At 38.2% G+C, this 25,483-nt stretch overlaps 3 protein-coding genes across 9 annotated transcripts in view; 1 reads left to right on the forward strand and 2 right to left on the reverse strand.

The window, feature by feature from the left end:
- Nucleotides 1-946: 946 nt before the first annotated feature.
- LOC103985568 (rho GDP-dissociation inhibitor 1-like) lies at nt 947-4,111 on the reverse strand. 2 transcript variants are annotated; one of them, XM_018826184.2, is made up of 5 exons: nt 3,835-4,111; nt 2,290-2,353; nt 1,979-2,197; nt 1,363-1,487; nt 947-1,219 (listed from the first exon to the last, which is right to left on the reverse strand). In XM_018826184.2, exons 1-5 carry the CDS (start codon nt 4,045-4,047, stop codon nt 1,154-1,156), a joined length of 687 nt encoding a protein of 228 aa, XP_018681729.2. In that variant the 5' UTR covers nt 4,048-4,111; the 3' UTR covers nt 947-1,153. The 2 variants fall into 2 exon arrangements, with proteins under 2 accessions (XP_018681729.2, XP_009401583.2); XM_009403308.3 differs by having other exon boundaries at nt 955-1,219; nt 3,820-4,110.
- A 749-nt stretch (nt 4,112-4,860) lies between these two features.
- Nucleotides 4,861-8,197, reverse strand: LOC135674405 (cyclin-dependent kinase inhibitor 4-like). 5 transcript variants are annotated; one of them, XR_010513607.1, is made up of 5 exons: nt 7,504-8,197; nt 6,072-6,201; nt 5,702-5,902; nt 5,478-5,565; nt 4,861-5,335 (listed from the first exon to the last, which is right to left on the reverse strand). XR_010513607.1 is itself a non-coding variant. In XM_065184216.1 (3 exons), the coding sequence occupies exons 1-3, from the start codon at nt 8,175-8,177 to the stop codon at nt 5,266-5,268; spliced, it is 945 nt and encodes a 314-aa protein (XP_065040288.1). In that variant the 5' UTR covers nt 8,178-8,192; the 3' UTR covers nt 4,861-5,265. The 5 variants fall into 5 exon arrangements, 1 of the variants encoding a protein (XP_065040288.1); XR_010513606.1 differs by having other exon boundaries at nt 6,022-6,201; nt 7,504-8,193; XR_010513604.1 differs by lacking the exon at nt 6,072-6,201 and having other exon boundaries at nt 7,504-8,192.
- A 2,520-nt stretch (nt 8,198-10,717) lies between these two features.
- Nucleotides 10,718-25,483, forward strand: part of LOC135674406 (DNA gyrase subunit A, chloroplastic/mitochondrial-like) — a 51,668-nt gene continuing 36,902 nt past the window's right edge. Inside the window, exons 1-7 of one of the 2 annotated variants that reach the window (XM_065184218.1) lie at nt 10,718-11,396; nt 11,957-12,026; nt 12,136-12,201; nt 13,330-13,431; nt 16,852-16,896; nt 16,984-17,082; nt 17,200-17,286. In XM_065184218.1, coding sequence (XP_065040290.1) covers nt 10,966-11,396; nt 11,957-12,026; nt 12,136-12,201; nt 13,330-13,431; nt 16,852-16,896; nt 16,984-17,082; nt 17,200-17,286 — 900 coding nt within the window. In that variant the 5' untranslated portion in view covers nt 10,718-10,965. The remainder of the gene's footprint in view (nt 11,397-11,956; nt 12,027-12,135; nt 12,202-13,329; nt 13,432-16,851; nt 16,897-16,983; nt 17,083-17,199; nt 17,287-25,483) is intronic. The other variant, XM_065184217.1, reaches the window with a different exon arrangement.

Raw genomic sequence — 25,483 nt, forward strand, 5'->3', positions numbered from 1 at the left:
ACTGACATTTTTTTTTTACTATTGTTAGGCCTTTGAAAGACTTATTTTCAGTTTATTTAAACCTTTAAAAGTCTAAATTTTTTTATTTTCTACCTTTTGTCCAATTCAAGGTGAATTTAAAATAAGTTTGGCCACACTATCACTCATCTTTGGAGAAGTTTTCCTGAAGTTTTAAGGTGAAAATTATTTTTGACATTTGAGTTACACTATTTTTGGGGTTATATTATTCTTGGGTCCTATACGAAGATAGTGTAACCTCATTTAAACATAGTATAACTCGAGTCCATTTTTAGTCAGAAATTCTAAAATTTTCATGAAGGATTAAAAATATATAATTAAGCTCCAATTGAATAATTTCTTTTGGACCATTAAAAGATATGTTTTTAGTTAGTTAAGCTCTTAAAATGTTGATTTTTTATTTTTAGCCAGTTTAAGATGAAATTACAAGATTTTATGGCCAAAATTTTCTTGAAACCTTGTAGATAACTAGTGAAGTCTTAATGACCATTTTTCCTATTTTTGGGTCTTCAAAGTACATATTTTCATTTAATTAAGCACTTAAAAAGCTGAAATTTTTATTTTTATTTATTTTTATCAATTTAAGCTGAAATTATATTTTTTTTTGGCCAAACGTTTCTTAAAACCTTTGAAATATCGTATGAAGGTCTAAATGGCCTCTTTTTTCCACTTTTAGGCATTTAAAAGACATATTAATTCAACCTTTAAAAGCTGAAATTTTCCTCTTTTTTTTTTCTCATTTTCGAACAATTTATAGTGAATTTGGAACAAATTTGGCCACACAATCACTTCTATTTTATTGGAGAAACTTATAGTGAATAGTGTAACACAACTCCATTTTTATACAAAAAAATTATAACATATTAAAATTTTCTAACAAAGCTCTAATCGACTAAATTTTCTGATTTTTGGTCATTAAAGGATTGAAATTTTCAAATTGTTATTTTTAGCCAATTTAAGCTAAAAATATGCAGGTGAATTTCAACATATATAAAGCATTAAGAGTCTCCCAATCAGATTCCCATTTTTCCAATATGCTCTGCTACATCACCCAAATTTGCAGTATATAATCTTTACACATGCTTGTTTTTGTAGTTCTTCATCTTGATTGATCATAGTAGAGGACAATATATCCTCAGTGCTTCTTGATTTCGAAGGAATAGCTAAGCTCCGAATGACATCTCTTATCATCATCTTCAAACTGCAAGAGGCCAGAAAAAGGGGGCGTCGGGTGTTGCATTTTTATGTTCAATAACAATGGGAGGGTAACTAAGGAAGACAGTGATTAAACTAGATAATTGCCTAGTTAGTTGCTAGCTGCCAAAAGAACAAAAAAATTAAAACCTTAAGTTTTGCTGAGTAAATTCCTCGAGCAAGGACCCCAGATGGAGTAGTCTCTTCTTCAAGCAAATGTTCGTAAGGATCCCGCCGAGGAGCAAATGTACCAAGCATTCCCTTGATTTGATCCACTGGTGCAACCAAGAGCAAACAGTTACCAATATAAACAAGAACTAGAAGGAACACACCTCATATCTTTCATTGACTGACCTTATAGGTTACATGAGCAGAAATCAAGATCAACAAATAGCGAGACGGATAATCAATTCTTGTCCACTTTATACAGCAGGCTAAGCATGAAATAATTACAATTATGACTAATGGAATGCATACTGAACAACAGGCCAAGGTCACCAAACTCGGACGGTGCATGCATTTTGTTTACAAATGTACCTGTGAAGATACTTGGTGGCCTTGGATAGCAGCCATAAAGATGTACCTGATTTCTAAATTATTTTGAGATCATTACATTAATATTTAACCATAAAAAACCTATACATTATTTTTTACTTGGCAATATCATGGTTTATTAGCTGAATGATGGTGGCAGTAACAGATATGCAACAAAAAGAATTTTAGGTTGTTTCTGTTTTTAGCTTGCTTCTAATGAAACAGAATGTACCTTTGATCCCTCTCTTCCACACTACATTTGAATAAGTTAAGCCAGAGACAATATTATGCCGAACGGTGAAAGTCAACCTAAGCCGATACTTGGATCCCTCCTTGAGAGTAAAAAGAATTTGACTTTGGTTCTTTGCTACTGGTAAGGATGTAATCAAATTGGCAAAGCCCTCAGATACAACTCCTATCGAGTGAAATGTAACTTCAGGTTCAACTTTGCCTGCAGAAATGAGACATAAAGCAAGGTTCATGAGCCATGATAAATCTCCAAGAAGTCAAGAAAAAAAAAAGTATTCTTAAAGAACTCTTGACTGTTTAACTCCCCGTCAACACCACCAAGCAGCTTTTCTTTCCACCTCCTCAGACTTTCATCTTCCTGCAAGATGTATAGGAGCTTAATGGACTTACAAAATGATTTTTCTTTCCAGCAAATAAAATGCTTATTCCATGCTAATAAAGGACTTATCGCAATGAGTATATTGCAGATGGTTGTCACTGATAACATGATATATTTTTCCATGAGAAGTGGCCAGTAAGACTGAAGCACAAAGTAAATATGACTCCACAAACAAACTAGAGGGACGAGGAATGACTAAAGGCCAATTCCCTACTCCACGTAGATAGCAAAGGAGAGAGACAGATTGGTCAAAACAGAGAGGATAACATCTTCATCAAATCTCTAACATCCGATCCTGAATCAGTTGAATTGATATCCTACTAAAATTATCTCCCTCCTTTTCCCTCTATCGCAATATAAGTTCGACAGAAGCTTAAAAAACGAATTGACAACCGAGAAAGAAAGACAAAATTATTTCCTCTTTTAAGTAGTTTAAAGTTCAATCTGTTCTAAAGTAACAAAATATCATGCTTGTTAGCCAAACTCTGTGGATCCGAGATGTGAAACATTCATCTGTGTTTCTTTCTCTAATTCAAAAAGGTTTTTGAACAAACTGATATCAACTCTAAGAAAAGAAACCATTTAAGAAGGCGGCCATGATGGCTGCAGCTTAACCAAAACTCTGCTCTCACTACCCTAGTGAAAGTTCCACCAATTGAAAGTAAATTATCTGAGCCAGATAACCTTCACTACACATGCATGTGTTCTCTTTAACAACTGGGTATTGCAATTCCCACTGAATGGCTATCTTGAAAAGGTTGTCCAACATAAATATGGAATAGTTATCTTCCAAGCAAAAGTCCTTAATATTATAAGAAGCACCAAGAATAATAACTTACGGAAACAAACGCAGGAATGCTGAATTCAACTGGTGTTCGTAAAGAAAAATCATTGTCGATGCGGAAATATATATATATATATATATATATATATATATATATATATATATATATATATATATATATATATATATATATATATATATTATAAAGAATGCCAAATACTACAACCATCTCAATGTCAAAAGGGAAGTTAAAAATTGCAACAGAAAGGCCTCAAGGGCATATCTATATTAGACAGAGAAAGGTGTGCTTCAACACACGATATGTGAATTCTAGGGTTCCCAAGGACATATCGTAAACCCAAATCTGAACTCGATTACCAAAAGTGCTTACAGAGTAAATCCACCATCCCAACTAAGTTGGGAGTAGAAGGGAAGTAACTGAAAAATGGTGTGCGTTTTACGTCAACCGGAGGAGCATATGGTCCAACAAAAATCTGAAGGATCCCAAAAAAGCATTCCAAATGACGACATCTCCGGGCAAAAAATTCCTTATTTACAGAAAAATGCTACTCAGATCGCCAGAGAAAAAAAAAAAAAAAAGAGGAACAGAAGATTGTTCTTTTTTTAAAACAGAATCAAGAGTGCCAAACCGAATCAAGACCTTGTCTTTCTCCACCTGATCGCTTAGGGGAATCAGCGGCGACGGAACGAACCCATCGGCACCGGGTTCCTCGCCCTCGTCTCTGCCAACTTCGTTGTCGCCGTCGTCCTCATCGTCTCCAACGCCGAACTCCGCCTTGGCCTCCTCGGCCAAATCATCGCTGATCTCCGGGGGAGCTCTGGCAGCAGCAGAGGAACTCTCCGCTTCCGCTCTTCGGCCTCCTTCCATTCTTGGAGATTTTTTGGGCCGCAAGAGGCTTTTAAGCACAAATATACCGTGAGGGCGGCAGAAGGCAGCGAAGCATCGGTGTCACTTTTGAAACAAAAGGGTATGTTTCTACCGCGCTTGGTGACGTGGAGATACGAAAGGAGCCCAAATAAATAGCACATACAAATAGTGTCGGTTAACGATTAGACTTACAGTGTCTTTCAATATTCTTAATAGTGTTTTCGGTGGCTCAACAAAAACACTATAATACTATTGAGAAAATCAATCAAATAAATAAAAAAACATGTTAGAAATCATTTGATATATCATTATAAGATTCTAATAAATATTTATAATGATTTATAAATAATATCATTTAAATAAAAAATAAAAATTAATTTATTATAGTTTTTTTATCATCATAATAAAGATACTATAAAATCTATTTGTAAATATTATAAATAAATCAAATTGATTAATGGCTTTAAGGAAACCATTTAAAAATATGATATTACTCAAAATATTTTTTAATTTTAGAAAGAAATAATGGATTGAGTTAGCCCAGCATCGTACGGATCAGAAAAAAGAGATTTACGCAGATAAACAGTATACAACATGCCCGTCTATGCAACCGGAACGAGAAGTCACACAAACTAGTTGATTGTGCCATAAAGGAATACACCAAATAAATGCCCATCTCCATATCACATGTAAAATGACATCGACGGGCAATTATCAGAATCATCACCATCGTTACTATTGGCATTATATTTGATGGAGGCATCACAGTAAGATAAGATAAAAGATAGCTTCTATTGCAATGGCGAACAACTCTAAAAGCAAGGGGGAAAACGGGACCAGGTCACTTTATTACCAAAGAGAACTTTCGCTCTCACCAGTACTTCGTATACACGAGATGTAAACGAAGGTGCAACTACTTATACACCCCCATAAACAGCAAAAGGGCCATTCGGATATGATACATTTGGAGAAGCTAAGAAACTACCAACATGAACACCCACAAAATGTCACGTGAGGCGCCAAAAGTTGAGGTTTTCTACATCCAGGATTTAGCTGATAAGCTCGGTGTTCTATCGAAGGTTAGACTAAAGGGTAGTATTGGTGCCATTGTTTGTTTTTTTCTTTTTAAAGGGTGGCTAACACCACCACTGTAGCTTGCCCTGCTGTGAAAAGGTTGGGCGGAGCTTCAAAAGGAAAGTTTGCTTGACTGGCGAACTTCTAAGGATCCAGTTTCACCCACTCGTAGCGGCCAGGCAGTGGTTGATCCTTCACCACATCGAAGTTGTACCTGACAAATGGTGACAACAATATTAGGAGTTAATGACATAATATGTTGACAAGAATTCCAGTTTATGAAACACATGCAGCAGTGTGACAACAAAAAAAACAATAAATCATATCCCTCAAAATTGGAAGAGGGATGCACCTACCAGTGTTCCTGCACCATTAAAAACTGCAGCAGATATTTGTATAGGGAAGATCAAAGTTCCCAATCACACAAGTGCTATCCTACAGAATCTGGCAAAGCATTTACATAGAAGAATTAACTACAATAAACCAGCCACACAGAAGTTCCATTATGGCCTCCTTAAAGATAATGATCTTAAAATGAAGCTTGTCTAATACTAAAGATTAAATATTTGAGAAATCTTACTTCTCCATAAAACTTCTCTGTTGGAGTTGTTCTGGGCCAGAAAAAAGCTCTTCCAATTCAAAGGCAGTTGGGATGCAACTGGCAACTGATGCCTGCATTTTAATGCTAGCAGTGGACTTGGTCGGCCAGGTTGTTGAACCAAGACTTACTATGGTTTCTGAATCCCTTATCAAACTGCAAGGTGTGGTCTCTCTAGCACTCCTGCACCCAATAAACACATAAGATTTGTTTTCATAAAAAATTGTCAACGATGTTACAAAAACAAAGCAAGCACGCATCAAAAGAAAAGAAACTTGAAGGTTCTGCCAAAACAAATTCACCAAGCTCATCTCATGTGATAACTGTGGAAGAGTATGAGGCAAGCATATACAGCTCTTAAGGTTTCTTTCTAATGGCATGGTTGTAAGCTTTTGTAAGATTTCTCCCCTCTGACATTATATCTAGATAAAGCAACGATATGATCATCCAACTCTCCACATACGGTGTTTGCTAGTTGACCACTGTATCGATCAAATCAAATTGACAGCCAGTAAGTTATAACAGCAGTTTAGGAATTCTACATAAATTCTTCAAGAACAAATGAGAGGAACAGAAAAAAGGGAAGAAAACAATATAAAGGTGGCCAAGAATTCATTGCATTAAAGGAAAAAAAAAAGGATAATCATGGTCGCCCAGCATTTACTTTTCAGGTGCTCCCAAAGAAAAGTTGACTGCAATCAATGAATGTAACTATAAAGAGCCCTTTGATCATGATCGGATGATTGCCAAGTCTGGCCATGTACTGTTCCCACATGATTGTTCGCTATAAAAATGTGCCAAAAACACACTACCACAAATGAATGAAACAAAATGCTTTAGAAACCACCTATATGCAATACCAAAGTGTCGCAGAGACTGTTCTAATCAGACATCACAACTTTACATGTCACAACGATACATAACTTAAAGCAACCAGTAGCAAGTTCTTTAAGATCTACTGGAATGTTCAGCCAAGTTGAGAATACAACTTCAAATTACAAACTTGGATGAAAGGTAAGCAACCTCAAATTACGTCGCCAACAAACAATTAGCATGAAGATGGAAAACAAAAATGACAAGGAATTCAAATTGGCTTTTACATGAAGGAATGACACACAAGAAGAATAGAGAATGGTCTCCGTTCCTAGTGGTTAGTGCATTGTTGTCCGATGTTTGAGGTCTTGTACGCCGTTTAATGTAATGAATGAGAATTATTTTGTTTCACAAACTGCAGTGGAGGGTAGAAAAGGAAGATGGTAATAGAGAAAGGGATCAATAATCATGTAACAGCACCAACAAACATTATGTTCGCAAGGTGAGAAGATGCAAGTGCTTGAAATGTCACGATGGTGAAAGTTACAAGAGGTTTAAACAGGTCCAAGAATAATTAGCAAGACTAAGATATAGAAGAAGCAACTTCTTTCAGTGATTCGGCCAAAGAGAAAATCTTGAAGACATGTGGAAAATTAAAAATCAAGTAAATAAGAAAAAAAAGGTAAAGATTAAAAGACCCGACATGAACAAATAAAAATTTCGGAACAAAAACCGTCCAAATCAAAACTAATAAAAAAAGAAAAAAAATTGTAGAAAGAGATAAAAACATGCTTTATACGTCATAAAGCGTTCTCATGGATTAAAGGTCAAAAAATATCCGGAGGAACTCCCCAAATCACCTAAATAGCAGTCAGTGGCAAAGCCCCAAAGCCAAAAGCCGAAGAACGATCCTGCTGAACTACCAAAATGAAACCTAAAAATCTCAAGATTAGGGCAAAATCAACATGCACCTGTCGAATTCAAGAACATTCTCCCCAGACGAAGCTTCAATCTCAGCATCACCCTCCGGCGAGGCCTCGCAAATAGCTCCCGTCGTTGCCTCCTTGGAGCAGCGACTCCTCGTCGACGCCGAGCCCAGCGAGACCAAAGTCACCGGGTTAACCTCCGTTTCGGCCGGCTTGTAGGTGCTGATCCTGGTATTACGGTTAGCTCTCTGTCTGTTCTTACTGGCGGCCCTGGACTTGGCAGAGGAGGGCACGGGGAAGTGCTTCTCGAGACGGCGGCTTCGTAGCTGGAGGTAGGAGGAGGCGACATGCAGCGAGGACTCGTGGAAGCGCTTGAGCGTCAAGGTTCTTGCCCTGGTGTGGGCACCGAGCGAGGGCTGGGGGTGTGCGGCCTCCACGACCGCCTTTTCTCCGCCGATCCTGGCCTTCCTCACGAACTTCCCCATGCCCGGTTCCTGCGATTTCGTCCTAAGAAAACCGATCTCTCGGCCGTAATCGACGGAAATATCAACTTTGCAGAGGAACGGCAGAAAACAGAGGAGCAACAGGGAGAAAGGATGGCAGAAGGATCGAAGCAAAGTGGCGCAGGCGAAGAGGTCCGACTGCAGAGGCGGAGAACCGCACGAGGGGAGAGAGAGAGGACTTCGTTGGAAGAAGGGAAAGGTCGCAACTTTGGACATCTTTTAAACTTGTTATTTAAGATCCCGAGGAATGACATCATTTATTTTTGTTGTTAAAAGATGAGTGAATTTACTTAAAAAATATTCACATAAATATTTCTAAATCAGTTTTTTTTTTTTCTTTTGCTTTTTAATAATATTTTAAACTAAAAATAATTCAAACTGTTCCTTCAAATTTGTTTACCTGCCTATTATAATTTTTTTGATTTATTATAGTATTTTAACTACTGTCACAAAAAATATTATAAATGATTAAAATAAAATTTAAGGAATTATTTTTTAGGAAATATTTATAATCTTATTTTTTAAAAATCATTTTTATGATATTAATGGATAATTTACCTTAAAATAACCCAATAATAAAAATTTACCAAATGATTTTTTTATTTTTACAAAGGATATATCTTTTTATTAAAATTTCTAAATCAACATTGATGTTGGATTAATCTATTGGTTTGGTTTAATCAAGTTCTCAATATTAGATCAATCATGGATGGATTGAATCGATTATGTATTATATTTTGTACTTAAAATATCATATCAGGATGAATCCTTTCGAATTGAGTCGATTATAGGTTAGATCTTACACTTAACATCGAGCTTATTTTTACGGTTGTACTGAAAGAATGTTACATAGTGTTACTAATTATAGGTTATATTATAGGCGATGATAGTAAACTCCTCTCGTCTCCGGCTTCATTGATACTGATTATAGTATTGTCTACACTTGGTAGTATTGTCTCCTTCCATTTGTTATTTCATTGATACTAATTATAGGCAACAAACTCATTTCTTCTTAACTCTTGCTTTTTTATTTTGATTTTAACGGTGTCGATTTTTATCTAATAAGAGCCCCCGATGACTTCCTCTTCAATAATTATGTCCTATCTCCTGTAACTCTCCAACAATTATCTCCTCCTCTAACTATTATCCTCTAATATGTAACTATTTAGGTGATTTGATGATTGAATTATGAAGATGCAAGTTAATCTAGTATTTTTAGAGTATTTCAATCAATCTGATATTAATTCAATTGTAAAGATGCATGTTGTTGATTCACATATCATGAGCATTTCAGGTTTGTTATCTGTCTTCCCTTTTTATTAATATGATTTTAATTCAATTGTCAAGATGCAATTGTTCCAAATGCTATATTAATTGAAAAATTTTAAGGGCACTTCAATTATGTGCAGGAGTAATTTTTAGGGCTTGAGGCGATGAGAAGACCCCTAACAAAAGCACTTCAATTCTGTGGACAACCAGAAAACTTCTTCCAACTTTTCTGTCTTTTTTTATCTTTTAAACATCTCCACAAATGCATATTTGTCACCTTGTTATTGCCATTCTACCTGCCCATTTGAAATAATTATGATTTAACCTCTTGATGTTTGCTGGTTCAGAATTGAGGTGCTCACAATGCTTGATAAAAATCCTGATGCATTGATTTGATTATTATAGAAGAAGTTCTTAGGTTATCTATCATATTTTCGAAGTTGTAGAGCAGTATACGGATTATTATAAGATAGACTTGATTTTAAGTTTCTTAACTGAGACATTATTATACATTTCAATAAGTATGTCAGTGATATATATATATATATATATATATTACATTTACTTTTTTGATGTTTATGGTTCATAAATATGATAAATAATATATTCATATTTTCGACTTTTAAGATTGAAGTATATGCTTTCAGAAAATATCATTCTTAGTATTCTATGAAATATTGGTTAAGCATATATAAGTATTAATGCTTATGTTAATGCTTATGTTAAGTATAACGTAATAAGTCAAAGTATGTTAATAGACTTGAATACGAGGTTAGATTATGGTAATAAGTATATATATAATGGCTAGAAGTTCTAATTAAATTGTAATCGATCTTAAGTGAAACTTAAGACTTGAATGATTTTGAACATAATTAAAATATAAAAATTTAATTTTTAAACCTAATGTATATGAAAGATAATAAGCTACTTAAAATTAAATAGGGATGCAAATGAAAGATGAATGCTATACGAAATATTGAGATATATAAGTAAGATTAATAAATAAGTTTAGATAAAAATATTATCTTTGTCTAAATCAAATTAAACTCTATAATATTAAAATTGTATTAGTAAAAAAAGGAAAAGAAAAACTTGAGATGAGACTTAATGAAATTGAAAACAAAACAAAATTATTATAAACTAAGTTATTTGAAAAAAAAAAAGCCTCAAATAATCTGAAGTTTTAGGAATATAGTTTTAAAATAGGATTTTGAGAGTTTTAAAATGAAAGAGTAGAAGAACAGGAGCATAGAGAGGAGGATAACATGACAGTATTGTAAGTTAGTCCTATGCGCCTAATATGCAATCTGATTGTAGGAAAACACCATCAAGGGGCGATTGCGTCAATTTGGTAAAGGTGGTTTCTGTACTAGCAATACGAAAATAGGGTCTCATCTGACAAATTAGAAATCTGGGGCTTTTTCTGTAAAATCACTCTCATTTCACCGGTCCGAATAAAACCCTAGTCTCTCCTTCTTTCCTCCTACAGTCCAAATAAAACCCTAGCGATACGTGTCGATACGTGTCCCAATCTCTCTCTCTCTTTCCCGCTCTCGTTTAAGAAATCCCGCCGCGTCCGAGACACACAAGGCGGACACTTCAGTCTACTGGTTTCCCCGTTTCCTGTTCTTAATCCAAATTTACCCACACTGCCGTATAAAAGGGAGCCAGGAACGAAGAGCTTAGGGTTTCTCTTCGATCCTCTACTCTGCGCGCTCGCTTTTCTCCTGGTGGAATGGGCCTTTCCACCGTGCTCCGCCTTATCTCCTCCTCCGTCTCCCTTCCCCGCTCCCGGCCCTTCATCTTCTTCCCCTGTCTCTCCACGTTGCTCCCGTCCTCCCGCCGCGGCTTTGTTGATCTCCGCCCTCTTTCCACCGCCGCCCGCAGCTCCGCCCTGCCGCTGAGGTCGAAGCGGAGGGACGGAGAAGAGGAGGCTCCCGGACCAGCGAGGGAGGGGAAGGCGGGGGACGGTGGAGGTGGCGAGGGCAGCAATGGTGGGTTGATGGTGAAGGAGCGGAGCGGTGGGCCCCCGGAGGGGAGGATCCTTCCTGTGGAACTCCACGAGGAAGCCAAGGAGGCGTATATGGCTTATGCTATGTCGGTGCTGGTCGGACGCGCCTTGCCAGATGTCCGGGATGGGTTGAAGCCGGTGCACCGGAGGATATTGTGAGTAGAGAATGTTGGGTTTCTTGGGGTGTGATTATTGTGTCTTAATTTTTCTTTGTTCGGGTTAAAGCTTTTTCTTTGTATTCTTTAAGAGTGATGTTGGATGTTTTCTGTCCGGTCCCACGTGCTTTGATATGGCTTTCGTGGTCAGTTGTATCATGCAGTTTTAGTGATGACGTTTATATGAGATTTGTGTGCTCTGGGAATGCTTGTGTATTGTTCTCTATGGAATCTATTCTTTTCTACAAAATGTTCCGGACTCACCCGCTCTTCTTTTTTTACTTGAGATTATCTATTTGCTGCCATTTGCTGATGATAATCGTTGCTAGTGTTTTATGTTCACCATCCTTGAATGAAATATTCTCTGATGAGAACTAAGGTTTGTTGTTTGCATAAAAAATGTTCTTCTCATTCCTTAGATTATTCACTTGAATCTCTAGCGTCTGCATTTTAGATTTATGTCCCTGTCATTCATGAATTATTGATAGTTTGGAATTTGTTCTCACCTCCCCATCCTTTAGGCATATATTAATGCCTCCATATTTTGCAATTTGTTACAGGTATGCAATGTATGAACTGGGCCTTTCATCCCGAAAACCTTTTAAAAAATGCGCTAGAGTTGTTGGGGAGGTAATAACAATTTGTTTTCTGTGTCTGAGTACTTGCAGATGATAATAGGCTCTTCTCAATGTGCAGTTTAAATTTCACTAATATATTGATCATTTTGTATTGCTTGCAGGTTTTAGGTAAGTTTCATCCTCATGGTGATACAGCTGTTTATGATTCATTAGTGCGAATGGCACAGGTACTCTTCAATCCCTTTTGTTACTTATTTGCAGTATTCTGGATCAAGGTTTTAAATTCTGTTCGGATAAGTACTGAGTGGTATGGGTCCAACCAGGACCAGTACATGATTACATAGGTTGGTGCCGACTCATATCCAATATTTTATCATGTTGGTCTGTGAAATTGGGTTGTACAAGTTGATACACCACCTGGTATGCCACTATTATACTGATCCAATTGGCTGCCAAAACCGATGTCAGATTTGTTATTTAAGACTTTTATTTCAATATTTGATCTCCTAAGAATAAATACAATAATTGTAATTATGGAGATTATATTAATATTGTTTCCTCTTTACTGCAGTTAACTGTTTTCTTTATGTAATCTACTATTCATTGCACGCTAGTAATTTGTCAAAGGCATGGTAGTCAAGGCCAACAAAGATTTGTAGATTTTAAGCATCAAACATTGGCATCTTAATGAAACTCAGATTTCTTAATTATTCTTCTTCTCTCCAAAATCCACTGATGTTTACTAATATATATGAATCTTAAATGCTTTAGCTATAGTTAGAGAGAGACTTATGAAAAGTTTAACATAAATAGTTAAAAAAGAGATTTGAATGATCTAAGTTTAGCCAGGGACATCACCTTACAAAATGATTGATGGCGGGTTAGGACTCCAAAGAGTTTGGACATCGCTACTTGTTATTGTTATTGGTGCTGTTGCTGCAAATGACAGCTTATATATTTTAGTAAAAGCTATGGTGGCTTGGACACCCTTCGTTTTGCCTTGGGGTTATCCATGAGAAAGATATCCCTTAGGAGCTGTACATGCTTTGAGCTTTTCTGGCATCTTTGAGAACCTTTACAATCTGTCGTTTTGTATAATTAGCTAGTATAGTGAAAATTGGGGGTAAATAGTGCTCTAACATTAATCTGGTCATTGAACACATGATATACTCTGTTACTTTCCTGACCTAGTTACATAAAACATTTATGTGCGCACTTTATATCAACATGCTGGAATGTTTTGAAGCTGTAATCTTTTTTCCTTATTACTAAATCTATTTAATTGGATTGTGCTCCTTATATTATTTCTCTTCCACTGCCTGTTAAATCATACTTTTTCTTTGGCATTTCTCTAGGACTTTTCCCTGCGGTACCCTCTCGTCAATGGACATGGTAATTTTGGATCAATTGATGCTGATCCTCCTGCCGCAATGCGGTATACAGAGTGCAGATTGGAAGTAGGTTTGAGGGTTCTTTTATGATCATGCACACATCTAATGAAACTAGTTTATTTGGCTGTATTCAATTGTGGTTAAGGATGCTTCATTTTTCTCAAGACATTGATATGAATAAATTCCAAGTTTTATTATTATGAACTTAATGTTTGAGGTTCTTATGGCATGAGAGAGTTTGTGAGCTCTAATTCTAGCAATTTATGTGAGCTTGTGGTAGTTGAATCATCATGGTTGTATCAAGCCCTAGTAATGTTAATATTTTAGATAGGGGGTCTTGTTGTCAGAATGTGGACCGTATTGTCACGGACTTAGTTGGTTTTTCCTAAGTTGTGCGGCATCCTTACGTGTTCGTCCGCAAATGTCAGCCTTCCCGAAACCTCCCATGGTCCCTTAGGACCTACAAAAGAGAGAACGAGTTAGAGAAAACGCCTCGCTCGGGATCCACAAGCAAACATTCCAGAAAACATTTCATAGTCAATGCAAATTACAAACAGATTTTACAAACTTTGAATGGTTGCACAACAAAGGGTCAAAATGGTCCACTACAGATCGAATATCTCTCATAAGTGTCCACATGATATAATCTTTATTTACAAGCCTAAAGCGGCCACCAAACTCGACTAAAATGAGACTATTAAGCCTTCGACCGTCCCTTTACATGGTGTGCAAAGCATGAACATACCAAAAGACACGGACATACATAAGCATTACATCAAACATCCTGTTTAGAAGTTTGTCCGTGACATTATGGTGTCTCTTAATTAGGATAAGTATCATCATCTATTGATGCCTTATTAAACAATATGAAAGAGAGGAATCTTCTTTACTTCTTACAAGTATGGATATTTGCATTGCAAAATGATATTTTATCTAAGGCTAATTATGGAGGATTAGGAGAGATATAGTAGATCTTGACTCATTGGGTTTGTAATTATTTAAAATATGGTTCACATTTTCATATATCAGAATTGTGTACTGGTCAGAGCTTGGACCAGGAGCTTATATGTATCAAGTTTCTAAACAAGCTAAAAAACAAGAGAAATTGCTCGGTAGTACTTTGTGCTAGGTGGTACCAGTCCTAGTACGAGGTATGCGAGTCGGTACAAACCTGGGATAGGTTTGTACCATCCGATTTACCTTGGTCTATGTACTAGTAACTTTTTTGGTACTAATGATCATACCATTATGGGCCTGCTTTGTGCCAGTCCATGGTTAGATCGATAAGCATCTAGTTTGGGCCAGCAGCATACTAATACATAGCATGTCGCTACATACCATGGGTACAAAGAAGGGAGGAGGAGAGGAGTATTGGATGGATCAAGGGTGGTGCGATAATAGGTGCGCGGTGGATGATGTGAGAAGGAGAATCACACAAGAGGCAACTATGTGTGTGCGGTGGCAGAGGGGTTTAGTGGTATTAGGTTTTTTATGCTCGGATTAAACAAATTAGAAAACAAGAACCTAGCTTATCATCCAATCGAAGCCCATTACGAGCCTGGACTAGCCTGTAAGCTCGTCCACAAGGTTTATTAGGTTGTAAGCCTTGAATTGCATGTGGACCGTATATGAAATTGGATGGTTCGTGTTTTTGTTGAAGCCCGTACAAGTATGTTTCTTACGATACTTAGTAGTCCAAGTCAAACGCATAACCATGGTTGCAAGCAATGATGAATCAAAAGAACATGTTTGCCTTGATGAGGTTGGGGATTTACTCTTCCCTTCTATAGTCATTAGGATGCTGTTCAGTTGAATAATTTAGAAGCGTAATTGCACAACCTTTACAAAGGTTTGTACTATATAAGTGCTGTCGTGTTGATTATCATGTCTTAGCATTATTGAATACCATGATAGATTTTAACAAAATTTTAAAACAAGAACCTGACTCATTGTTTTGTCGAAGCCTATCACTAAGCTTAGGCCCATCTATAAGTGGTCCATTGGGCTTATCGGGCTATAAGCCCTATACTACTATAGTGGACCATTTGAAATTGGATGGCTCTTTTTTCAGTTCAGGTCCAGATCAGTATGTATCTTAAAATATGTATGGGTCCAAGTCAATTGCTTAACCATGGTTGCAAACACCGGTGAATCAAGATAACATGTTTGATAAGTATGGGGATTTATCTTTCCCTTTTATAATCATTATAATGTTGTTGAGTTGAATATTTAGAAGCGTCATTGCACAACCGGTAAGGAGGTTTATACTATATATGGGTTGTCATATTGATTGGCATGCCTCAGCATGATTGAAACATAGAATGCTAGAAAGATACGGGCACGTGCCATGCCAACCTGTTTTGAACATGTTGACAGACAATTTTTGCAATCAACATAGAATTGTATCAACTAGAGTGACATGGGATTACACTGTTCTGAAAAGATATTGACACATATTTGTGCCACAGAATATTACCATATAATTTTTCATGCGATCATGATTAGAATGATGAGAAAGGATGATCATTTTTGTAGAAAGAAGTTGAGGGATGAATGATCAATGCTTATACATTGCTTGAGCATTTTGTATCTTGTTCTTGGTGCATTGGTGGCCATGACATGCTGATGTTCGAATGAAGGCCCATTAGTGCTGGTAAATAATATAGAACTGATGTAGGACAAGTGAGCAGTGAGAACAGTAGTTATAGGACATGTGCATTGTCATATTGGTTGTCATGACATCTTGGTTTACCCAGACTCCAAATCATGCATTTGCAAATAACTGTTGTTTGGCAGTTCCTCTTTGATTGGTAGTTGCTGCTTATGAATACTATGAACGCTAATGGTTCATTTTCTATTGTACAATGGGTAATGTATCAAACAAATCAAGCATGACAATAAAAGTAGTACTCCATTGATTGAAGCAAAATTGAAGGAAAAATTAAAGAACAAAATATCTGCAAAAAGTGTTTATTGAAGCATTCTGTTGCATCTGGCACATGCTAGTGGCAATTTTTTTCATTCCCAAGTGTTAGCACTGCTGCATGGGGTGGTGCTGTACAATGAAATGCTTGCTTGGGAGAACATGTCCAGCTATGACAGGAGATCAAGCAAGATCTAGTTAGATATACACTGCAGTGCCTACTCCATTATCACTCATTCAATGGATACAGTAACAATGTAGCGTGATTTTGTGGCATCACACACCATTTACTAGAGTCTTTTGGCTCGGTATGAAAATAAAATATTTATCATAACTACATCATGCCTTTGATATAATTATCATTTATTTATCAGAATCATATCTGACTATATGGTGGTTCATTAAGTTAATTCTGGGAAATATTATTCTTGTCTGCAAAATGTGGACATAGTGTTATCTTGCTTTTATGACAGCATAACATATGTATGATTTTATGAATATTCTTTGTTCTCTGTGTTATGGTATCATTATGAAATTTTACTTTCAATTTTCTTCCTATGCAGGCAGTTACTGAAGCCATGCTCTTAACTGATTTGGAACTGAATACTGTAGGTGCTACAGTACTTTTAAATTTCCTTAGACAAATGTGTCTTCTCTAGTCCTACCCTTCTATTTGATGCTTGATTGTTTGACAGGTTGACTTTGTACCCAATTTTGATAACTCACAAAAAGAGCCATCTCTTTTGCCTGCTCGTATCCCAAATTTACTATTAAATGGATCTTCAGGAATTGCGGTACAGCCCATCTAGTGCACTATGAGTCAGTTTTTTGTTCAGTACTTTTATGTTTCCTAAACCTATTGTTTTGTATGATTAGAGGCAATACAAGTAATTTTCTATTTATACTACCAGGTTGGAATGGCAACAAATATACCTCCTCACAACCTTGGGGAGCTTGTGGATGTTCTTTCTGTTTTGATCCATAATCCTGAAGCTACAGTAAGCATGATTTTTTGTTTTCTCTTAAATTTTATGCAAAAGACATTGGAGTTGTTGATACTTAAGCCAATAACTATATCTGTATCTTTTTCTTGTTTGTGCGCTATAGATAATTATTATCTTTAATTGTGACATGTCCCAATAATTTCTTAATTGCAGAATTATCGACATCTATCTAAGCCTATTGAATTATAAAAGTCACATAGTTTGGAGTTGCAATTTGGAGTTTTTGAATGATAGATGTACCTTTACATGGGGTGGTTTCATATTGTGTTGGATGATACATATACTTTTACATCTATGTAAGCCTATTGTTGCACATGGTGTTGAATGTATGGTGTTGAGCAATTTTTCAACACATTGTTTCTTTTGCTAATTCTTGTTCTCGATTAAGTTCCATATATGTAGAAGGACTTAAATCTCGACTAGTTCTGCATGGTTTAATTGATATCTATTGGTATTTATCAATCTGATTATTGATCGGTACGTAGATAAGTCCAAATCAGGCTATTTAGGTCTAGTTAAGGAATGTCGTTTTGCCAGACCGATATGAAATGATCGATATGTATTGGATCTAGTGTGAACTAGTATGACGAACCATTGTCGTTTTTGGCATTGTTTATGCCTTTGCCCTAATCGCGCCCTGTGCATGTCACAACTTGATCGACACACTATTGCTTCTCAACCCCTTTGCCTAATTGCATCTCACGTGTGCAGGATACATTGCATGGTCTCACTCCACACTGCAATCAGACCTGCCTCTTTCTCTTCCTCTTCCTCCTACATCCTCCTCTTTTGCCACTATCTCCTCTTCCTTTTTGTTCCTTTTTCCTCTTCCTCCGTTTGTCTCCTCTTCCACTTCTCCTTAGACTTCGAAACAACATAATGGTATGTATCGATGTATTGTGTGTTGGTACATCGATACATATCGGTCTTGCAAGGGATCGATATGATAGTCCTTTGGTTTAATCTATACAAATATATGTTTACATGGGGTAACACGTTGCAAACTCCTCGTGGTTGTGACTCCTCATTCGATGCTTTCGCATGTCAATCGCTTGCACTCACCCCTCGCAAGCCTCCTACCTGTTGCCCATCACTCATTACCGGTTAGCCCTCAATTCCTATTGCATGTTTCTTGTTGGCCCTCGATTGCTCCGATATGCCTCTTCTTCCTCCTCCGTTGGCATCAGTTTCTCCTCCTCTTCTTCCTCTTTTTCTTGGTCCTTTCTTCTTCCACCATCTCCTCTTACTCATTTTCCTTCTTACTTCTTCCTCTCTTATTCCTTCCTTTTTTCCTTCTTCTTCCTCTTTTTTTTCCTTGACTTCTTTTTTCCTTCTCCCCTCCTCTTCCTTCCGTAATGGTTCATGATACATTTCGGAACATTTCAACGTATCAACACACGGTACACCAGAACAAATTAGGATGGATCAGACCTGTACTGGTCCACCCATGGACCAACATGGATTCGAGAATCAAAATTACGAAGCTTGACTTTGACCTCAGTTTGTTTCTTTTTAGGTGGCCCACCTAGTTGATTGTGTGATCGCTTTTTTGTGTCCATAGACCAGGAAGAATTTATATTATTTGTGGAGGCTTTTGGAGTGAACCAGTTCATATCAAGTTTCAAGGTTGATTAGAGCCTAAATCTTACACACTTGAAGAGAGAGTGTGTTGAAGGTTGATTGGGTAGTAGGCTATGATGTGGCAAAAACATTTTTTTATTTTGCTAGTTGGAGGATTTGTTTTGTTGAGAGGGAAATGGTTAAACAATTGGTGATTGGGTGAGGCATCAAGAATGAGAAGCAACCTTGGGTTCCTTATTTTAAAATGTTTGAACCAAGGGTTTTACTAAAGTTTGCAATTACATCTATAAGTACTGCAATAGTCAAGGCATAGACCAATACCACACCGGTTCATACTCTTTAACCAAGGAATTTAGAGCTCTCTTTGGTTTATTACAAATCTTTTCCAATAGGTTTAACTTAATGAAGTTATAAGCCCATTTTGGCCATGACCAAACTTTCCAATCGGAGATATTTTTGAATGTCATAAGTTGCTACATCACATCTTCTATAGTTCTGGTTGCAAATGTTGTCAAACAAGAAAGAAATAAGAAGTCAACTAAAAGAACGAAGAAGGAAGGAGACAGAGTGAACGAATATTTCAAAGGAAAAGGAAGGTCATAAGTCTTGGATTGGAGATCTCTAATTAACAAGGAAATTTTCTTGATTGAAGAGTCTGCTAAGGAGGAATCCTGTCAATCATATGTTTTATCATTAAGCAAAACATATATGAAAACATATCTTCTCAAAAGAAGGAATGATAGAATGATTGATATGTATGTTTTTTTTATAGGACATAGTTATGTAATTGTATCAAGATAGAATGATTGACATGTATGTTTCTATTTATGATATAAAGTTTTCTTTATTATTTCATATTTTTATTTTTTATTCTTATATTTGGAGTTTATGAAAATGGTAAAGAGATTACAATTGATATAATGTAGATAATGAATGAACGAGTATCTTCTCATATTATGTGTCAATGGTGTGAAATCATATTTATTTTTCTGATGATATAGATTCATTGTTCTCGTGGGAGACTGATAAGACCCTAAAGTCTTATCGTAAGCTCTAATACCAAATGATAAGACCCTAAAGCCTTATCGTGGAAGAAAGGGAAGAAATGAGGATGATAATGATCGCTTCGAGGGGATCGGCCTCAAATGGTAAGACCCTAAAATCTTATCGTCGAAGAAAGGGAAGAAATGAGGATGATAATGATCACTTCGAGGGGATCGGCCTCCTTGATCGCTTCGAGGGGATCGACCTCCTAGGGTTTGTCCAAAGACAGAATAGTATTTTTCATAGATTACTAAAAAGAAGCAGTTACATCCTTATTTATAGAGTTCCACCCAGAGTCCCTCAGGACTTGAACTCTAATAATAAATAAATATTAAATAAATCTCTACTTGACTTTAACTGAACCAAATCGACTCAATAAACAACTGGACTAAACAGACTCAATAAACATTATTCAAAAGCTCAAAAAAAGGGTCCTAACGGTTCATCCCTCTTCAAATCAGCCTTGTCCTCAAGGCTGAGCAACATGAATCTCTGAGAGCTTTTATTTCAGCACTTTAGCCATAGACTATCTGCAACGCATCATAACCCGTTGATCAAGTAAGTATGATCTCCACTTTTTGATAGTGTAAGCAACAAGTCAGTCTTTCAATGTAGTAATCGTTGCATGAAACTTCTGGCCCTGTATAATCAATTTTATCTTTAAACCTTTGCTATCACAAGTGAAAATCCGTCCATCAACGATCTTTACTTTGAATCTGTCATAGTCTTCAATGTGGTGGGCCAATCGGTCAACAATCTCACTGTCCATAGAATTGTTAGTGCTACCAGTATCAATCAAAACTATAATAGGCTGATGCTCTAGAGTTTCGGCAACTTCCATAGTTTGTGGATTAGAGTAGTCGGCTAATATATGCATTGTATGTACGGTAGGTTCAACGTCTTCATTAGAATTTATACCTTCATGATCGGAGTCCACGTTCTTAGCTTTCGGTTTCTCTCCAATTGGTTCAATCATCAGAAGTTGCCCTTGTTTACATCGCTGCTCCATACTCCATTTTTCATCATAATACAAACCCCTTGCTGATCTTTCCTTACTAATTTTTTTCTCATGTAGATTTGCAAATGAGATCGCAGCTATCATAGTACGGGGTTGACGAGCCTTAACTTTATACCGGATCTCTGGAATAAGCCCTTCAATAAATGTATCCAGAAGTTGTCGGTCCGACCAATCTGTAGCTTGATTTGACAATCTTTTAAACCTACTCTGATATTCGAACACTGTAGAAGTTTGATGAATTTTCATGAGCTGACAATCAACATTCTTATATTCGGATGGGCCAAAGCTAATAAGAAGCCCTCTTTTAAACTGCTCCCACGAAGGAACTCCGTGGAAAGTTTTATACCAATCGTACCACTGGAGTGCATCTCCCTCGAGCTGGATTGATGCCACTTTTACCTTGGATTCTTCTGAGGTTATGTGAAAACGGAAAAAAAATTCTGTCTTAGAGATCCAATTGGTTGGATCTCCATCTTTCCATTTCGGAAATTCCATCTTCACGTGTGAGTAATTTGTGTCACAATCTTGAGGCCTTTTTCTTGTATTTTTAGATCTGTGCAACGTAGAACTTGAGCCCCCATTTTGTTGAAATTTGTTGAGGCTCTCCATTATGCTCTTTTTGAAATCATTAAATGTTTTTTGCAGTCGGTTCTCAATTCTGATTTCCAATGCTTCCATTTGTGCTTTCACCGAGTTATCAACGGCCATTGCATAAGACTGCAAATCTATAATCTCAACTTCTGTTTTTGGTATCGGTCAAAGGCATCAACACTGTCGATGTGAAGTTGCCGAGGAGGTGGACGCCAAGGGCAGTGCTGCGGTCGCTGCGTTGGAGGAAGAGTAGCTGCCTTGTTTATATCGCTGTGTGGGGTGAGAGCGTCGGGGTTGGAAGGCGACTTCATTGATGTGGTTGCAGTTGCTGTGACCCAAGGGGCGATCGCCGAGCAACGGGGTTGAGGCAAGGCAGCGTACTTGCTGCGGTTGCTGCATTCGCTGTTGGAGGGCGGCTGCTACAGAATGAGGGGTTGGTCGTTGGCCGGGAGCGACGACAGTGGTTACAATCGGCGGCTGCGGCAGCAGAGGGTGCCACTATTTTTGTTGCTGCGTACTGTTTTTGTCGCACCACCGAAGGAGTTGGCCGGAAGGATCACGAGCAGTTGAGGAGAAGGTTGCGGTGACTGGCAGCAGTGGTGGTCGCTGGCAGGAGCGCAGCGTTGGCGGTGGAGGCAGCGAGGGTCGTGGCCGGGATCGACGGGGGCTGCAGCAACATAGGAAGCTATGTTTCTGCAACCGTTGCAACGAGGGTTGCAGCAACCGGCGGCTGCGACCCAAGGGGGGGGCACAGCGAGGGTTGCGCCTGGGAGGTGCGCGGCAATGATAGAGCGATTGAGAAGCAGCGGCGGCGGTGGAGAAAAAGGCAGCGAGCGTCGTCGTTGGCCGGGAAGTTACGATGTTGGAGATGGGAAACAGGGTGCTTTGTTTCTATCGCACCACAGTCGGAGCCACTGGCGATGCTGGCAATGGCGGTGCGGCAGTGATCGTGCGACCGAGAAGAAGCGACAGCGGTGGAGAAGGAGGAGTCGACGACTATAGAGGCGACCGACGCCTGCGGCAGCAGAGGGACCGGCGGCTGCTCTGTTTCTATCGCACCACAGAAATAGCGACGCCGACAGATCGCACGGCCGAAGCTGCAACCAAGGGAAGCCAGCGATGGCGGTGCGGCTAGGGCAGCGTCACCGACGGTATAAGCGGCGATGGGTGGTCCGCTGGCTGGGAATCGGCGGCTGCGGCCCTTCTTGCTCGAGCGAGATGCGGGCAGCGAGGAGGCGAGGTGAGAAGGTTGCTGGCCGGGGCACAACGGCAGCGGTGGGCGCTGACCGGGGAATGGCGGCGGCGGTGGTCCCCGACCAGGAAGCAGCGCCGGCGGTGGAGGAGAAGGGAAGCAGGGGTGGTCGGCGTCGGGAAGCAAATGTTCCTTCTTGGTTGAGAAGGAACAACGTGCGTGGTTGCTGGCTGCGCACTCACAATTTTTTTTTTTTAATGACGAACTACAGCGAGAACGTCGAGGATCGCCGCTCTGATACCAAATGATAAGACCCTAAAGTCTTATCGTAGGCTCTGATACCAAATGATAAGACCCTAAAGTCTTATCGTGGAAGAAAGGGGAGAAATGAGGATGATAATGATCGCTTCGAGGGGATCGGCCTCAAATGGTAAGACCCTAAAGTCTTATCGTCGAAGAAAGGGAAGAAATGGGGATGATAATGATCACTTCGAGGGGATCGGCCTCCTTGATCGCTTCGAGGTGATCGGCCCTCCTTGATCGCTTCGAGGGGATCAACCTCCTAAGGTTTGTCCAAAGACAGAATAGTATTTTTCATATATTACTGAAAAGAAGCAGTTGCATCCCTATTTATAGAGTTCCACCTAGAGTCTCTCAGGATGTGAACTCTAATAATAAATAAATATTAAATAAATCTCTACTTGACTCTAACTGAACCAAATCGACTCAATAAACAACTGGACTAAACAGACTCAATAAACATTATTCAAAAGCTCAGAAAAAGGGTCATAACAGAGACATGAAGGTGTGACATTCATTCATGAGAATTACTCCTTGAATTTGAATGAGCCTCATAGTTATCTATTTCTTTTCTTTGTATCTTTCTGTTATTATCTTTCTTTCTCTCACACTCTCTTCCTTTATTTTTTAATAAAGAAACCTAAATTGTCCTATATCACACATGGTCATTACATCCATTGGTGTTTGGATTACTTTGATTCTAGGAATATGTTGATAGTATCATGTTCAGAGGTAAAATTGATGAGAGCAGGTATGATAAACTAAACCAATAGTTGTTGATTTTTCTTTTCAGACAATTTTTGATAAATTAGTGATACAATGCAAAATTATAGCAGCTTGGTGACCCTTAATCATCTTAAAAGACTCTACTGAAACTAGAACCTACTAGAATAAATGGGCTAAGCCTTGACCTTTATCGATCTTCGCAACACATTGTGATTCGTATGAGGTTCGGGTTTGACAATTTGTCAATCTGATACTACCTTGGATGGAAGTTTTGGTGGAGGAGAAAGATATCGTCAATAACAAGCATAAAATCGAGGCTACAACCTCGTCAAAGCTCATTCTTCCTTCAATCACCGCCCATTCTTCCTCAAGTTCCAAATAAGAAGAGTTCACAAAAGGGTTCTGCCCTTCAACCTCGTCCTCACAAAAGGGTCCTGCCCTTCTCCGGAGGCTTTGTATCCTTGCTTATTGGTAACCATTCACAAATGAGGGATTGTTGTTTTGATATCACTGGATTCATATGCGGTTCGGGTTCGACAATCTGTCAATCTGATGCCACTGGTCTGATGGATGTTTGTAGAGGATAAAGATATCACTAGGAACGAGCATAAAATTGAACGTAAAACAGCCTCTATTGCTCGTAAACTTAAAGTGCCAGCTATAAGGGCTAAGCAATGGACTAAAGAGCGATATGAGACTCGGACAGAAACATTAAAACACAGGTTGTCTTTGGAGAGCACTTGAGTGCTCTCTGAAGAAAAGGACCTACTGTTGGTTTTGGTTTCCTCCTCCCTCATGAGGTTTGGATAGCGAGCACCAGGTTTTTTGGACTTCTTAGATCAGTTGGACAAAGCTTCGATGCAAGGCTTCAACTACTGGAACTTGAGGACAAAGGGGTTGTGCCTGAAGGGCAGGACCCTTTTCTGAATTCCTCTTTTTCTCTTCTCTTCTTTTGCTCTCGATAGAAGCTAAAAAGCTAGGGTCGACTTGCTTGTTTGCTGCTGCCTTGGGATGCCTTAGATGGGGCTCTCGTCCCTCTTTTATAGCTGAGGTAGGACAAGCATTCTCCTTTTAGGGGACTTAGGAGTCCTAGTGTCTTTAAGACTTGGAGAGTCCTAATGGCTTTAGGTCTTAGAGTTGGACCAAATCTGGTCGGATTTGACCTCTTTGGATTTGATTGAGCTTGAGTTGACTCCAGCTAGATTGGATTTGAATCCTAGTTCGAGTTGAAGTCGAGTTAAGCTAAAGTTGACTTGAATCTAGTCTTTGAGCTTAAAATCTAACTTGATCGTGGTTTGGTTTGATTAGGTTCGAATTGGTGTTGGATTGGAACTCCAGTTGGGTTCATTTGGAGTTTGGCTCAAACTCTGTTAGATCATCCCTTATCAGTTGGATCCATTGGTATACCCCAACATCCTCATTGAATTTAAATTTATTGAATTGTGAGACTAAATCTAGATTGAAATGGGTTGTCTCAGTGATAATTGGATCAAGAGAGGGGTCCTAATCCTATACAAGATAAGAATAAACATATATATCGTCATTGTTGTTCAGATAATTTTGAAAGGTCTCTAGAGACATTTAAAGTTTGGTTAGTAACCAAAAGCCCTAATGTGTATGTGGTATATATTATGCTAGTCCTTTTTCTGGTAGTGTTTTAGGAGTTTTAGAGTTATGTATTAGAGATATTTTGAGAGAATATAGGAACATATAAGTTATAGTTCACTCTCACATCGCTT

Source organism: Musa acuminata, chromosome BXJ1-5 (assembly GCF_036884655.1).
Source record: "Musa acuminata AAA Group cultivar baxijiao chromosome BXJ1-5, Cavendish_Baxijiao_AAA, whole genome shotgun sequence".
Classification (NCBI taxonomy): Eukaryota; Viridiplantae; Streptophyta; class Magnoliopsida; order Zingiberales; family Musaceae; genus Musa; species Musa acuminata.